Below are 16,962 nucleotides of genomic sequence, written 5' to 3'. Positions count from 1 at the left end.
GTGCTGTGCGTTACATCCCAGCGCCTTAGCATAACTGGAGGTCGGCGCCTTTCGCCTCCCTCCACCGTTTGCCCACCCACCCAGCCTCTGCAACCCCCAGTCTGCTCGGTGTATCTATGAGCTTGTTTTGTTTTGTTTGGGGGAGGAGGTGTTATTTTTATTTATTTATTTTTTAAATATATATTTTATTGATTTTTTACAGAGAGGAAGGGAGAGGGATAGAGAGTTAGAAACATCGATGAGAGAGAAACATCGATCAGCTGCCTCCTGCACACCCCCCACTGGGGATGTGCCCGCAACCAAGGTACATGCCCTTGACCGGAATCGAACCTGGGACCTTTCAGTCCGCAGGCCGACGCTCTATCCACTGAGCCAAACCGGTTTCGGCTGGAGGTGTTATTTTTAGATTCCGCATACAAGTGTGGTCCTGTGACACTGTCTTTCCCTGTCTGACTTCTTTTACGGAGGATAATGCCTTCACGGGGCATCTGTGTTGTCATACATGAGTGCCCTATTTTAAAATATTTCTTAAAAATTTAAAATTTCTTTATTTAAGAAAGAGAGGAAGGGAGAGAGAGACAAAAAGAGAGACATTGATTTGTTGTTTCATTTATTTATTTTTTAAAATATATTTTATTGATTTTTTTTCAGAGAGGAAGGAAGAGGGAGAGAGAGCTAGAAACATCCATGAGAGAGAAACATCGATCAGCTGCCTCTTGCACGCCCCCTACTGGGGATGTGCCTGCAACCAAGGTACATGCCCTTGACCGGAATCAAACCCCGGACCATTCAGTCTGCAGGCCGACGCTCTATCCACTGAGCCACACCGGCCAGGGCGTTTCATTTATTTATTAATGTATCGGTTGATTCCTGTATGTGCCCTGACCGGGGATCAAACCCGCAACCGTGGTGTAACTGCACGATGTTCTAGACCAGGGGTCCTCAGACTTTTTAAACAGGGGGCCAGTTCACTGTCCCTCAGACCGTTGGAGGGCCGGACTATAGCTTAAAAAAAACTATGAACAAATTCCTATGCACACTGCACATATCTTATTTTGAAGTAAAAAAACAAAACGGCAAAAACACCCGCATGTGGCCCGCGGGCCGTAGTTTGAGGACGCCTGCTCTAGACTCTCGATTCCAATAATTACCGTCTGTTGTTGTTCCTTGTGAGTAAGCCCCCTGCTGAGCACCCGATCAGGGCATGAGCTCCCGATTTAAAAAAACACAGGAAGCACCCGCTCGCCTTTAATTCTGTTGGAAATTTATAAAAGAAGCACTGACTAGAAAAATGACCTAGAGTGACGGTGGTGTTAGAGGGACAGACACACTGCCACCACCTCCCCAGCACTGACAGTGGGGGGGCGGGGGGGGAGCTGGTGGGATCCCAGGAGGGCTGCATGCAGGGTCGGGGTGAAGGGCAGGTGAGCAGCTGGCCCAGGGTCCAGGCCCCCGAGAGCCCGTGGCGCCAGGGGGGGTCACGTGAGCTCTGACAGCCCCTCCTCTCTCCCACAGCCTGCTCCCCAGGGATAAATCTCTCTACCTCACCTAACCCCACCTCCCTCTCCTCCCTGAGGCTGCTGGAGGGGCCACAGCAGGAGAGAGGCCTTGGCAGGAAGCAGGGGACCCGAAGCGAGAGCAGTGACACGCTAAGGCCCCACGGCTGAGTCTCTTCCTCGACCTCTCACCAGACTCTGCAGAGGCCGCCCCACGCCCGCCGCCAGCCCAAAGAACCTGCAGGAACCTTCCGCCCCCTGACCGCTTGCTCCAGGGCTACCGCGGACCCCGCTCCTCGTCCTGCACACCGTACCCTCTGTCTGGACGCCTGGGCCCGGCCCAGCTCATGCGGGCTGCCCCCGCAGGGGTCGCTTACCAACAGAAGCCCACCCCAGATGCCCGGGGCAGCGGCCAGCCCGGCCACAGACGTGCGCATAGGGTGTTACAGCCTGAACCAGAGGTTCCGAACCCATACTCTGTTGGCTTCGTGTGAGTAGTTGACTACGTGTTTTAGAGCTGTGCTAAACACACCTGTAAGGTTATTTTGTGGGGGGGAGGACAGTCGTTTCCTTTAAGGTCAGAAGCGTTTTCTATGACCCTTGGCACATGTTTTTTAAGTTTTACCTTAAGGGAGGCGTGCACGGAGCGGCCGCCAAACCGTTGCGTCGTCTGTGCAGCCAGGAGCCGGCCGTTCGCAGCCGCACTCGGAGGCTTTGCGCTTTTTCTTTTAACCACGCGCCCGTCTACTTAAAATTGCCAACGACGACCTTTGTCTATTTATGAAGGAGACCTGAGGACAGAGGTGCAGTTGATCAGAAAGTGTGTGCGGTTTGGGGCTCGGCTGGGGTTTGGGTTCCTCGTGTTTGCAGCTGCTTCCTGGCCCCGGCGACCGTGACCGTCTGGCTCAGTGCCCAGTGCTTCTCTCAGATCCCTTTATAATAAAACTTCCGAGACGCTGGAAACGTGCCTGTCTCTTCTTGCGCTTCGTAAGCCAGGGCCGGGCCTCCCAAAGAGCCGCATTTGGTGGTGGCTTTGCCAGGACAGAGCCCCTGATGCCGTCGGGTTCGGGGAAAGGCTCACCTGCCCGTTCGCCCGCCCCGAGGGTCTGTTGATGGCAGGGCCTCTCTGGCCTCAGTTTTGCCACCAATGAAGGAGGGTGATAGGGTGGGAACACATAGGGCTCCTGGGATGATTAAAGTGGGTGTGGGCAGGGGTGCTGGCCACACGGGTGGTGCTACTTAAAACAAGAGTAATGATTTTGTCACTTTTAGCTGTACCTGGAACAAATAGCAATGCCTGGAATGGTGGAGCTGTTAGGAGGCTGAGGGTATTATTGGGCCCGACACAGCTATTTTGAGGTGACCTAGACAGAGGAGCCCCCCCACTTCTCTGGCAGCTCTCGGGGCCTCTCATCCTCCAATCATATAACCCCCCCTTCAGCCCCAATTGGGGTGCAATTTCTCTGTGATCCTTTTCCTCACTGGAGGGCATTTTGGAATCCACGTTGGAAAAAGGAAAATGAGCCCTGACCGGATAGTTCAGTTGCTTAGAACGTTGTCCAGATACGCCAAGGTTTAGGGTTCCATCCCCGATCAGGCCACGTACCAGAATCAACCCATGGCCCCAGCCGGTTTGGCTCAGTGGCTAGAACATCGGCCTGTGGACTGAAGGGCCCTGGGTTCAATTCCAGTCAAGGGCACGTACCATGGTTGCAGGCTCAATCCCCAGCCCTGGTTGGGGCACGTGTGGGAGGCAACCAATCGATGTGTGTCTCTCACATGGATGTTTCTCTCTCTGTCTCTCCCTCTCAATTCCACTCTCTCTAAAATAATCGGAAAAATATCCTCTGGTGAGGATTTACAACAACAAACAAGAATCAACCAGTGAATGCATAAATAAGTGGGTAATAAATTTGTGTTTCTCTCTCTCTGCCTCTAAAATTAAAAATTAAAAAAGAAAACCAACAGACAAAGCAGCACGCTGTCATGGCGGTCACATCTTGGCAACATGAAGCATAAATGTTTCATGGGGTTACAATTCCCTTCCTCTGAGGCCCTTGTCAGGAACGCGGTGACGCCTTAGACAGTTTAATGCTCGACTCCTGCTCTGCATTGGAGAAAACAGCTCGAAGCAACACGATGCGATGGATGCAGGCTCTGGGTTCCTGCCCCCCACCCCCACCCCCGAGGCAGAGCCCCGCCCCTCAGCGCCTCGCCAGGAGCTCAGGAGTCCTTTGGAAACGTCCAGGTGAAGGAGGAGAATAAGGGTGGGAACACATAGGGTTCGTGTGAGTAGTTGCCCTCTCAGCGGCTGCCAGGGATGTCAGAGATGCCCCCGCTGCGTGTGAATGCCCTGCCTACAGAGGGCAGGGGATTGCCAAGTGGGTGCGTCCGGGGGCCCGAGGAAATGGGAACAGCGAGGGGTCAGTGGCAAGTCCGAGAGCGCTGACTTCGGGGCCATGGAGTAAACTTCGCCCCCACCCAGATCTCTTTATTGCCAGTGCCCATCCCCCGGCTCCTGAGTGTCAGCTGTTCACTGCACAGCCGCCCACTTTGTCCGGTCCTTGTCCTTGATGCCCCCTCCCCCCCAGAGCTGCCCCCAGCTGGTGACCAAACCAAGGAGCAGCCACTCCACGGTGCCAGTCCCGCCCCAGGGCCCCCCAGGGTAAGGCTGCGGCCACTCACCTCCTCCCTCCCCTTCTGCACACCCCTCCCCCATACATAAGTCACTTGACCAGCATCCCCACCTGGGCTCTGCCTCCTTCTGGGGAGATAACCTGTGATACCAGCCGAGCACAGGGGGGCCGGTCGGCAATGTTCCTCTCTCACTGGCTCGGGCCCTACCAGCAAACACAAGACTTTCCGCCCCCGAAACCAGCCCACACCTGGCCCGAGGGAGGTCGGGTTCCCGCGTGTTCACAAAGCAGTCCTCTCCCTGGGAGGGGTCTGCAGCATCCTTCCTAGGCCATCCGGCGACGGTGATGGCCACACCCCAGGGAGCCGCGAGGGCCAGTGCCCCACCCACCGTGAAAGCACTGAGGCCTCTGCCACAGATGATGCCCCCTGGACCCTCTCCCCTGGCCCCTGTGCTCCAAAGCTGCCACCCTGAGTTCCTCAGCCTCGTAAAGGACCAGGTGCCACTGCAGCCGTGGCACCCCCGATCTGCCAAGGCCAGGCTGTGGTCTGGGCCCGCCACACCTTCAGGCCACATGTTACTGCCTGGCCCCTAGACAGTGCCCCTGACACTGGGGGCCCCTCAGGTCCTGTCTGCAGCCCGCCCACTGTCCACGGAGCTGGTCCAGGGATCAAAACCACTTGCCCTTCCCGCTGAGGGCACCTGCTTCAATTTTTCCCTCCCACAGCTCCCCCCACACATGCTTGGAACCCTCACAGGAGGCACAGCTTGGCTAAAGGCCGAGCTGTCCGCCCCAGAAGGAAGGCGTGGCTAATCCTAAAATCACCCAGCCATCATCCCTCCCATAGAATTTCCACATTCCACCAGAAGATGTGAAAGAACTCGTATGCAGAAAAGATCTGAAATGCTATTACAGGCTCGAGTTTTTAAAAAATGCCCAACACAGCCGTTGTTACTTAGCTCTGCTCCCCAAATTGCCTGAAACTAATAACCCCAAACCCACCAGATGCTGGAGAGCAACCTTTCATTGAGAAGGGGCTGTGGGGGGAGGGGGGTTGTGAGGAGGCAGGGAGGGAGGGAGGCTTAGGGCTCAGCCTGCCCCAGAGAATTATCAACTCTGCTGCCTACACGTGGTATGACCTCGGGCAAGCTTCTTGCTCTCTGTGTCATGTGTAACATGGGGAGGGTAACAGTTTCCTTTTCAAAGGTTGTTGTAGCAATGAGTTAACACACACAGAGTTCTTCAAACAGTAATTATGATTGTTGTTATTGAACCTCTACCCAGAAGGTAAAGTTTCTTGTGTTATGTACTAGTCGGGATGGGCTAGGGTCTGCTGCAGTGACAATCCCTGCCATCTCAGTGACTTTAACACAGTTTACGTCCGGCTCTCTCTGCCCCACCACACACTGGCTGGGCGCCCCCATGAATTGAATGCTGCCTTCAAGAGACGGGACGGAGTCCAGCAAATACTGGACAGGAGGCCGCAGTTGCAAAGCAGCTAAAGGAACCACTTTGAGGAAGTTCCAGTCAAGGGAGAAGGGACAGCTGTGATTTGTCTGTTGCCCTGGACTATGGACTGAACTGTGTCCCCTCAACATTCCTATGTTGGAGTCATCTCCCGATTTGGAGATGGAGCCTTTGGGTGGTGATTGGGTGTAGATGAGGTCGTGACGGTGGATCCTCATGACAGCATTGATGCTCTTATAAGAGACACCAGAGAGCTTCTCTCTCTCTGTCTCTCTGTCTCTCTGTCAGTCTCGCTCCCTCTCTGCCATGTGAAGACACGGAGAAGACAGCCACCTGCCACCTGAGTTCTCACCGAAACCCGTGGCACCTTGCTCTTGGACATCCAGCCTCCAGACCGTGAGGCGTTTCCTGTGGGTGAAGCCCCGTCTGTGGCATCTTTGTGGCGCGTGAGCTGAATGATTCCTTTGCGAATTGGCAAGGGCTCTGGAGGGACCAGGAAAGTGAGGCAGGGCCCGGGGCGCTCGGAGCGGCAGGACCCGGCGGGCTCAGCGGTGTGAAATCGGGCCCGTGGGACACCGACACAGTAATTTCATGCTGTTTTATAACAGCAATTAGCATCTACATGGGAGGAAGAATGGTCAAGCCCAAGGTCCTTGACTTCAATTTAAAAACCTCAGTACTACATGTCCGTAGCTTAAAAGCCAGCTGTGCCACGCAGCTTACAGCAACACAGCTGTCTGCTGTCCTGACTCCCACCAGCCCACCACACACTCACATCTTCAAGCTCGTTCCTCGGTTATTTAACAAATAAAGATGCATAGACTATTTATTCTTTATTGAGTTTATTGGGGTGACATTGGTTAATAAAATTATATAGGTTTCAGGTGTACAATTCTATAATACATCATCTGTATATTGTATTGTGTGTTCACCGCCCCAAGTCTCTTTCCATCTGCTATTTCTTGATTCATATTATTTATGCACCTATTTTATCCTCCATCTAAGGGAACACCTATAACACTACTGAGGGCCTACTAAGTGTCAGGCGTTTTATATATCAAGTCCATTTCATTTGCTATATAAAAGCCCTGTGAAATAGCTGCCATTCGCCCCATTTTACAGATGAGAAAACTGAGGCACAGAGAGATGGAATAATTGGTCCCAGAAGAAGTCAGTGGCAGAGCCAGAGTCTGACCCCCCAAGTGTTGTCCTCCAGATTCACACACACACCATCGGGTTTCTCAGCGTTGGCATTACAGACGTCCGGGGCTGGGTAATTCTTTTGGGAGGAGTGAGGGTGCGGGGAGGCGCTATCCTGTGCCTTGAAGGAAGTTTAATGGCATTGCTGGCCTCTTCGTGCTAGACGACAGTGGCACCCGGTGCCCCGGGTGTGACAACCAAGTATCTTCCCGGTCGTTGCCAGCTGGCCTCCAGAAGGAAACACCACCCCAGCCGAGAACCACGATGTATCAGAAGCTTTGGCTGGGCTTCCGTTGCTGCCTTAGGCCAGGAAACGGGACTCTGCCCTGTGGGGTCCCGGCCTCTCTGATGCCCTCCCTACAGGGTTAGGGGTCCGTGGAGCCGAGGAGTCGTGCTACCTGTAGCACTCCACCTTTCCTGCCACACTGCGTTTTCCAGGGCCTGGTGGGCTGGTGGCCAGTTCTCCGGCGGCTGGAGCGTGCATCCCTGCCCCCGAGAGGCGGCCGCGGTGTCGTCCAGGGCAGAGGGCGGCGGACGGAGCTGGGCATGCACACTAGGTGGTCTGGACAGGCGCACCCGAGGCCCCTCCGCTGCAGGAGGCTTGTCGGAGGGGCAGGGAGGTGGTGGGCTCTGGGCAGGGCCTCCCTGTGCACCTTGACTCACCCTGTAAATACGAGGCCGGCCTGCTCCAGCCCCCGCTGCTGGTGTCACTGGTAGGAATATGGGAATAAGTCACTCAGTTTTGACAAATCAGTTTAAATGTATTCACTTCTTTTTGTGGAAAAAAAAAAAAGGATTTAGTGCTCATACACCCCCCTCTTTGCTTCCTCTTCACCTGTCCTCCCTATGAAGCTCCCTAACAGGTGTGGGTAAGTCAGTTCTCCAGGTTGACATCATTATTATGTGAACTAATGTTGACTGATGGGCCAAAATTGAGTTCTTTCCTATTTTTCTCTTGAGTAAATTTTTGGTTTTTGTTCTTCTCGTGTGTAATTTTCCTGTGACCCTCTTTTGTCCCCAAATCTCACAGAACTAGGCACTCACTCTGCCTATGGACAGACACTCGATGCCCCAATTTCCCCTCTTTCTCACAGCCTCACCGCCATCACCAGAAACTTCCTTCCAATGTTACCGAGCAAATCCCTTTGCTCCTCTCCACCGAAGGTCTCTCTCTGGATCCCGTCTACGCCTCTTTCCGGTTTTGCTCCTCTGTTGTGCTGGAGCACATCCACCAGTAGCTTTCTACAAAAAGGGAGATGGGAGGTAAATGTGCAGGCCTGCCAGCTGCTTATTCTCCCCTCACACTTGGCTGCTGGTTTGACCGGCGAAGACGTCTGGGCTGAAAGTCACTCTCTCTGCGAACGCTGAGGCCTCACTGTCTTCTAGCTTCCGGAATGGCTGCTGGAAGATCTAATGCGACCCTGCCCCCCTCTTCCTGGCATGCTGCGTGCATCCTCCCTTTTTGGTAGCTATTAGTTTTCTCGTTGTTAAGTCTTGAAACCATCGTGATGTACATTTGGGTGGGTCTTTTCATTATGCGGGCCATCGGTAGACCCTTCCAATCTGAAGAGGGACAGATGGCTCTCCCTCCAGCTTCTGTCTCATTCTTAGACCAATGAGGTGAGGACTGTCATTAAGTGGAGAGTGTCTGCCCAGCCCCAAAGCATTTAAGTTCAATGCGTTTTAAGGCACCACGCTGGCCAAAACAAGTTTGCCAGCCAAATGCGGCCTCCAAGCATCTAGTCTGGGCCATCCATTGAAGACATTGTCAGGAATATGGGCTTTGCCCTGGCCAGTTTGGCTCAGTGGATAGAGGGTCGGCCTGCAGATTGAAGGGTCCCAGGTTCGATTCTGGACAAGAGCACGTACCTCGGTTGCAGGCTCAATCTCCAGCCCTGGTCGGGGCGTGTGCAGGAGGCAACCAATCACTGTCTCTCTCTCACATCCATGTTTCTCTCTCTCTGTCTCCCTCCCTTCCACTCTCTCTAAAAATCAATGGGAAAATATCCTCAGGTGAGGATTTAAAAATAAGAGTATGGGCTTTGAGGACAGACAGACAAGCAGACAGGCCTGGTTTTGAATCTTAGCTTCTTATCTGTAAAATACAGTCAGTTTCAAATCATAGAGCTGTTGTAAGGAATATATGAAATAATGCAAGTAAAGTGCTTACCTGGCATGTAGTAAGGGATTAATTTATAATAGCTGCTATTATTGTGGTGAATCAGAGAACAGTAATGGTGTTGGATTTATATATATTTAAAGGGTAATATGCTAATTAGACCGGAAGTCATTCTGGATGTCCTTCCTGACAAAGCCGGGGCTGGAGCGGAGGGAAGCCGGTGCTGGCAACCAGGGGAAGGAAGGCCTACTCTTGCACGAATTTTTGTGCATTGGGCCTCGTGTGTGTGTGTGTGTGTGTGTGTGTGTGTGTGTGTGTAGGCACCCTTCTCTTGAGCCAATGCATGAGATCCCTCACATTTGGAGCAGTGGCGCCACCTCGTGTTCATCATTAAGAACTGCAGCGCAGTGTAGCGAGCCTAACAGGTTTCAGAGCCAAGTTGGGCTTTAGGGTCAAACAGACAATGGTATTCATCATCTCAGAAAAGAAAACCAAGAAGCTTTGAGATGTTAAACCAGCGGCGCGATTTCCTAGCTACTGCACCGAACCACACTGCTGTTCTGCCACCACATAGCAGTGTCTGACCCACAGCCACCTGACTCCATCAAATGTGGGCCTTCCCTTCTCTTGGTGGGCCAGCAAGACAGGGGCAGAGAGAGGGGGAGGGAGGGAGAAGTTCAGCCTCCATGGACACAGTCAGAATTTTGCACAAAAAAAAAAAATTACGAGCCTATTTTAATTTCAGCATACGTGCAAGTTTTGCGTTGTACAGTTTAGGCATTGTTTGCATTTTGTATTGTTTGTATTGCCTGTTAGAGGGTGCTCCATATAATTTTTTCCATTTAAGGTTGTAATCTGGCTGGTTTTCTGTTACATGCAGCCACAAGCATCTCTTCCAGCACAGCCAGGTCCTCTGTGGCTCTGGCTGTGAATTTATGAAAATTCCCTTCTTGCCACAAATCCCAAATCTGAATCCCACAGCTCCAGGGCTCCCTCCCTTTCTCTTCCGTGGAAGAGTCCTGCTGAGACCTCAAGCCAGTGGTCAGTGGTCATGGGCCTGGGCATTGCCCACAAGGTGGTTTTTGGTTTCCCTACAGCACAAGACACCTTAAATGAATCCCAGACCAAACTGCCTGGAGCTGCCACTGGCCTGGGCTGGAAAAGACACCAACCAGGCTGCACCTGGGCCACCAGGGGGCGCCCGGCTCCGACCAACCTTACCTGGCTCCCAGGTTCCAATAGGGGCTCAGGAATGAGCCTCTTTTTAAACCGTCCAAGGTGATTTTAATATAGCCATTCTCCTGTCCCTAACCCCTCTCTCCCATTACACACACACACACACACACACACACGCACACGCACACGCACACGCACACGCACACAGCCAGTCTACAGACAAGCCAACTGGGGGGGGCTGCCCACCCCTTCCTTGTTGGATTAGAACTCTCTCCTCATTCCACTCCCCCAACTCCACTCCTCCAAGTCCATCCTTCTTTCTGGTGATCTTTAGATCATTCTGGGGTTTTGAAAACGTCTTCATCACCCATAATACACCTCCTTCGATGCTCACAACTGTGCTACCTGTGAACACGGCGATGGCACGGACTATGGCCTTCTTGGCAGGAGAAACTGAGGCACGGTCAGATGTAATGACTGACACACAGCAAGTCACTGGTGGCACTGGGGAGAGAGCCAGGTCACCGACCCACGCCTGGACCTGCCTGGATTCCAGCCTAGTGATGGGCGAGGGACGCTCTCGACAACCGTGTCGCCAGGGCTGCGTCTTTGCGAGAAACTTAATGGAAAGTGTTGATTCACAAACAGGTCAAGACAACTGCTTCCCTGCCACTGACTGGCTGTGCCACCTGGGGCAAGTCTCTCTGCTGAGCCTCTGAAGATGGCCCCTGGGTCGCCCTCTGCAACGTCCTGTGGCTATCTGAGTGGGGCAGAACCATCTCCACCCCTTCGGGGCTTCCAAGGTCACCCATCAAAACGCCCGGGGCTAATGACAGCACTGTAGTGCAACAATAGTGATGACACAAATCTCATTTCTCAACTGCTTTCTGCAGCTTCAGTGCTTAATGTAATCCTTACCGCCACCATAGGAGCTACCTGGTTCTATTACCTTCCCCCATTTACCGGAGGACATGCTTGGGGGTGGGGGGGAACCCATGTATATGCCCTGACCGAGAATCAAACAGGTTACCTTTCCGTGCACAGGACGATGCTCAACCAACTGAGCCACTCCGGCTGGGCACCTTCCCCATTTTATAGATAAGGAAACTGAGGCTCAGAGAAATAAAATAAGTAGGTGATTGAGATTGGAGCCCATGAAGACCTGACCTCAAAGGGTGGGCTCTTTCTTCTGCCATATGCTGCCCAGGGAAGCTTCTGGAACTCAGCTTTAGAGATTCAGGGTCTGCCCTGCAAAGTCTGTGGTCTCTGAGCTGCCCCTCACAAGGTACTATGGGAACTCTGAGAGAGAGAGGCAGAGCCCAGACCAGCATGGCCCAGGGCCCCCAGCCCCTCACACTCCCTCCACCAGTCCCGCTTCCCGGACCCACAAGCAGACACCGCAGCCCCGCCGGAGCCTGTGAGCAGATGCAGATTTATTATCGCACAGATTGCAGCATCCTGAACCCTTGCCCCAAACACCAGCCCCCAAACCAGGCCTGGAAGCTGACAGCCTGGGCCAGACCAAGAAACCTGGACAATGACCCAAAGCCCAGGCCTGGAGCCTGGCAGCCCTCAGCAGTGCCCGACCTGCCCCTCGTTCCCTAGGAGTCCAGAAAAGCCCACACAGAGGCAGAGCCACGGGCCCTGGCCAGGGGAGGATGGCGAATCCGCAGGCTGCTCTCCGCAGGAAGGCAGGCCATGACCCAGCCACGCCGCGAGGCCCGAGGGGCTTATCAGCAAGTGTGAAGCTGGACAGAGGTCCCGAGTACGGAGCGGGGAGGGAAAGCACACCCCTCAGAAGGCACTTCAGGCCGCAGAGCTGGCCTGGGGCGGCCGGGCCACCACTCCCAGGCCCCAGGCCCACAGGCACAGAGGAAGGAGAGCGGCAGGCCCTCCGCTCCGCCTGGGCGTCACTGTCGCGTCCTTCCTGCCTGGGGGCCTGGAACGTTCACTCCATCCGCCCAAGGGCAGCTTCTGCCAGCCCTCAGCTTCTACCCACCCCAGCCAGCACCGGGCCCAGAGACCCGGGTGGCACCACACACCCGTGATGAGCTGCATGCAAACCTCTCTGCCACGCCAGCCGGGGGGGCTCGTCATCACACAGACCGCTCCTCTCCCTGGGAGACACGTGCTGACAAGCTGCCGGTCTTCAGCACCTGCCTGCACGCCTGCCCCGGGGGAATCTGTCTGGGCTTCCAAAAGCTTCCATGCGCAATGTCCCCTGAGCCTGCCGTGGGCCCTGGTGGGGGAAGCGGCCAAACCAACTCAGCGGGCATCCCGGCGGCTTTACCTCGCCAGCCCAGGCTCCGGCACGGTGATCCCCGCACCCCGAGCACACCTGAAACTCTAAGTGCAATGCCAGCCTCAGGCTCAGACACACCCAAACACAGGGGCCTTCTTCCCACCCCCTCCCTGGCCACCTGGTCAGCAGCTTCCTAGCCAAAGGCTCCAGTCCCTCCCGTCTCCTCCTCTTCCGTTGGTCCAGAGGGAAGCTAGCTGGACGGGTGGGAGGAGACAGGAGCACTGCATTCTGGGATATTCAAACCGAGCATGTCCATTCCCTCTACTGTCATCCAGAACACCTGTAAGCAGGGGACAGAGTGTGTGCTGGGTCAAGACCGTCTGTCTGAGAGCGTCTCCCTCGCTGCTGGCCCACCCAGGGAGCTGTCAGCCCAGCAGCCAGAGGAGAAGTGAAAGCGGGAGAGGGGGTAGCAAGAAGGGACTGGGATTTCATATCAATACTCTGGTTTGGTGACTTCTCCCAAAACACACAAAGCCCAGGGAGGGGGTGACCTAGGGACACGGTGAGGGAGTGGATGAGGATGAGGGACAGGAGCAATCAGGGCTTTCCCTGGCCCTGGGCAAAGCTCTAGGAGGGTTTCCAGCACATTCTACCCCGCTGGGCACCTCCATCACCCAGCACGGCGCCATGGGCGGCCTCCTTAAATGTTTCAGCGCGGCTGTGAGCTGGGACCCAGGGCTCCGGGTCCAGAGTCCAGTCCTCCTTGGCCACCCTGCCCAGCACTGCAGAAAGGTGGGTCTCTGTGTCCTCAGCAGGAACTCCTGGCTCTGCAGAGAGACAGCAAGAAGGTCAGGTGAGGGATGGAGGGAGGGTACACGGAGGCCGGGCCAGGTTCAAGGCAGGGTTCAAGCCTCAGGCTTGATCTTCTCTGGGGCAAGACACCTGCCCCACGGCTCTGACTCAGTGGGATCAGACACAATTCATTGTCCTCCGGATGCTGCCTCCGCTCGCTTGCAGGCGCTGTTCCCTTTGCCTGGTTCACGCTTCCCTTCCTCTCTCCTCCCCGCTGCCAACAGGCTCACCCCTCCCCCTCCTTCAGGTCACGGCAGCACCCATTCCCAAGCCCCTGTGAAACACACAACATTGACCCCGGGCGGCACTACTGGCTAATGTTGTCACTGGCTGTTCACATGGCGACAGGACAGGGATTCCTTCTCCTTCTCTGGGACTGAGATGGATCCCCCAGCCCACACCAAGCTAGGACCTAGGAGGCGGGCCTTTGGTGGGGGCAGGCAGGAGGCAGGCACCCTGCTAGCATCACCAAGCACAGGATTTACCCTGTAAAGACTGGTCCTAGCAGGAGAACGATTTTTGTCTGTCTTTCAGATACTTCAGCCTGAGACCAGTGAGAACCACTTATCCTTTAGCCCAGCCCACTTCACCGCCTTTCCACGGGACCTTGCCCAGACCGCCCTCCCAGCTCCATCACAGGGAGAAAAACCATTGGACAGAACCAGCTGACTGACAGCAGGGTTTCAGGAAGGCTGGGGGCTGGGGGGTGAGAGAGAAGAGGGCCCAGCCATCCCAGCTGAACTCACTCCGGACCTGTGAGGGTCTGGGGAGCCAGGGGCAAGAGCTGTTTTGCTTGACATCTGAGCTGTGAGGCTTTTACATCATGAGCTGTAAATCAAGGGTGTACTCCCACTGTGTTCACCCCATTTCTCAGGACAGGAGTGAGTCCCTACTGTATCCCTAGATCCCAGCAAAGCAGCTGCTCAGTAAATGCTGGTCAAATGAATGGATACGGGAGAGAAGCCCCCAGTGCACACCTGATAGAAACCAGGTGCTCACAAATGTTGAGCTAATGAGAGGTGCATGTGTGTGTGTGTGTGTGTGTGTGTGTGTGTGTGTGTGTGTAGGGCATGATCTATCAAATCCACATTCTAGATCCCTGCCTCTGATGGGGGATGGGCCTCAATTAACCACAGGGTGAAGGCCCAGGAGGCAACAGGCCATTTTTTCCAGCAATTCCAACACCCTGGTGCCCAGAACTTTTGATGAGCTCCCAGCCCCTCCCCCGGCCTCACCTGGCAGACGAGGGTCAGGTCAGGAGGTGAACGAAGAGGATAGCCAGGCCGATGTTAAGCAGGATCACCATGCAGATGAGGACGGTGTTGGGGACCTGGGAGCAAGGGAGAGAGGCTGCCTGAGACCCCCTGGCCTCTGAACCACCCCCTCCTTCCCCTCCCCATCACTACAGGGTGGACAGAAAAGCAGGAACCCTCTGAAGGGCCCTCCTGAGAGCACCCCCTGGCCTGCTCCCTGCTGTGTCCAGCACCAGGACAGCAGACCATCAGAGCTGGGAGAATTCTTGGAAACAATTAACCGAACCACTCAGGGTCCAGGGACGGGCAAGGACGCGTCCCAAGCACACGGCGGGCAGTGCTGGGCCTGGAACCCAGGAACGTGGCCGTCCCTCGAAGTCCTGGGGGCTGCATCCATCAGTCCCTAGGAGCCTAGCGTCACTCTGTCACTGCAGTTCCTACCTAGATCCTAGCCTCCTCCGACAAGCCAGAAGGGCCAGAACCCAAGCCCCAGTGGGCCTTTCCTCCACCCCCAGGAAGCCCTCCCTGCTACGCCTTGTAGAGAGGATCCCCCTGGCCCTGCAGATGCACCCCTCCCTCCCTGCCAGCTGCTGAGGCTCCCAGCTGCCCCAGGCTCCAAAGAACTGCCCCCTGCTGACCAGATAAAGGTCCCAAGGCCAGGCCAGTCCCACCGTGGGGGGCTCCGCAGTGTAACATGCTCCCAAGTCTAGCAGGGATCAGGCTGTCCATGACTGAGCCCACATCCCTGCTGGGGTTCCCCCGGCCCAATCCTGTGCCATCACCCTCCCCAGCAAGCCACCCTCACGGAACCCTGCCTGAACTGCCACCTGCAGGGACCTGGACCTCAGCCCCTCCTGCAGCAGCAGCCTCACCTCCTCCACTTCCGCTTCGGCCCCTGCCGCCAGCGCCGCCTCCTTCCTAGACTTCTTCTTGCCCGCAGCCTTGCTCAGCCCTCGGGCCTCAGTCTTGCGGGCCTTGGCCTTGGGCTCGGCTTTGGGGACGATGGGCTTGGGCTCCAGCTTGGCGGGGGTCTCTGGCGCGGGCTCCGGGGCCGGGAGCGCGGGGGCCTGCGCTGGGGCGGCCACCGGGGACGGGGGCCCGGAGTCGGACCCGGAGACCTCGGACGCCGGCTCCTCCTCGCAGGGCGGCGGCGCGGCGGGCCCGGTGCGCACGGCGTAGCTGTGATAGCCCTGGTAGAGCGCCACCTCCGGCTCCCGCGACGGCGCGGGCGGCACCTGCAGCGCCTCGATGGCCATGTGCTCGGTGGCGGGGCGCGCGGGGCTGAGGCGGCCCCCGGACGGCGTGGCGGGCCGGCTGCCCTCGGTGCCCGACTCGCCGTTCCAGGAGCCCGGGCTCAGCAGGCCGTCCTTGGCCGCCCCCGGGCGGGGCCGCTTGGGCTGCGGGGGCGTCCCTGCCGGCGACGGGGGGCCGCCCTCGGGCCGGGGGGTTTCGCGCTCGTGCAGCTGCGGGCTCTCGCGGGGCCGCCCCGGGAGGCCCGCGGCGCCCGCGCCCCGGCCGGGGGGCTCCAGCAGGCTCTCCGAGTTCTCCAGGATCTCCTGCAGCAGCCGGCGCTTCTGGTACTCCGGGCCTGCGGGAGGTACACGGGGACGGGTTCGAATCCCGGTCCCACCACCCGGTGCCCTGGGCAAGCTGCTCAGCCTCGCCGAGCCTCCTTTACGGACCCGGCCAGCGCCTACCCACCATCTACCGAGTGCCGGGTATTTCCAAATACTAACTCGCCTAACAGTTTCAGTAACCCTGCAGGTCGATGTTATTCGCCTCTGTTTTACAGATGGAGAAAGGGAGGCTCGGAGAAGCGAGATCACTTGCCCAAAGGCACCAGATGACCAAGGGCAGAGCCAGGACGAGCACCCGGGGAGTCTGGCTCCAGACTTCATGCTCTTACAGTCACACTGGTCTCTTCCCACCCCCTTATCTGAAAAATTGGCCTAATCATGCCCATTTCATAAATACTAGTGAAAGGATTAATTAGGTGAAAAAATGCAGGGCCTGTCCCACAGTGACAGCGATTGCCTGACCACCCAAGGCAGAGGCAGCCAGCCACTGTCGCTCTTCCTGGGACCAGCAGGGGGAGCGCTGGGACCAGAAACGACTTAGCCTCGCAGACACAGCTCCGTGTTCCCAGCTCTTTTATGGAGTTTACCCTTGGTCTCCTTGCTGCAGCCAGAATAATGTTTAGAAAACAAATCTAATCAGGCCGCTCACCTTAAAACCCTTCACGCAGAGAACAACAATACCCACTCTGGGGGGGCTCCCGTCACTCTAAGTACCAGGTCTGTATCGGAGCCAGGAGGTCCTCCTTACTCTGCAGCCTCATTTCGCAGGAAGAAGAGACAGCCTGGAGCGGGGCCAGTCGGCAACTGGGGGCCTCTGATACCCCCCCCACACACACACACAATCTCAGCCCAAGTCCTGTGTCAGACCACCCCATGCCTGCATCATGCCCCACAGCTTCTAGAACTCACAGGCTATCGTGAACACACTTGGACGTCTCAGCTTT

General features: G+C 56.2%; 2 protein-coding genes across 7 annotated transcripts in view; one reads left to right on the top strand and one right to left on the bottom strand.

Moving 5' to 3' along the window:
• Positions 1–2,448, top strand: part of TOX2 (TOX high mobility group box family member 2) — a 117,763-nt gene extending 115,315 nt beyond the window's left edge. For 3 of the 5 annotated variants that reach the window (XM_079784867.1, XM_079784866.1, XM_079784870.1), the window contains exon 9: positions 1,692–2,448. In XM_079784867.1, the coding sequence (XP_079640993.1) occupies positions 1,692–1,758 (67 nt within the window). In that variant the 3' untranslated portion in view covers positions 1,759–2,448. Of the gene's footprint in view, positions 1–1,515 lie in introns of all 5 variants that reach the window. The other 2 variants (XM_079784869.1, XM_079784868.1) reach the window with 1 other exon arrangement.
• Positions 2,449–6,486: 4,038 nt separating this feature from the next.
• The window catches only part of JPH2 (junctophilin 2), a 65,772-nt gene continuing 55,296 nt past the window's right edge, over positions 6,487–16,962 (bottom strand). The window contains exons 4-7 of one of the 2 annotated variants that reach the window (XR_013814219.1): positions 15,314–16,029; positions 14,424–14,518; positions 7,932–13,163; positions 6,487–7,509 (exon numbers count right to left, since the gene is read on the bottom strand). Coding sequence is in view for 1 of the 2 variants with exons in the window: in XM_079784550.1 (XP_079640676.1) it covers positions 14,438–14,518; positions 15,314–16,029 (797 nt within the window). In the remaining variant the exon portion in view is untranslated. Of the gene's footprint in view, positions 13,164–14,423; positions 14,519–15,313; positions 16,030–16,962 lie in introns of both variants that reach the window. The other variant, XM_079784550.1, reaches the window with a different exon arrangement.

The sequence above is a fragment of the Cnephaeus nilssonii genome, assembly GCF_951640355.1.
Source record: "Cnephaeus nilssonii genome assembly, chromosome: 11".
Taxonomy (NCBI): domain Eukaryota; kingdom Metazoa; phylum Chordata; class Mammalia; order Chiroptera; family Vespertilionidae; genus Cnephaeus; species Cnephaeus nilssonii.
The sequence above is the reverse complement of the archived record's forward strand: the minus strand, read 5'-3'. Positions and strand labels throughout refer to the sequence as shown.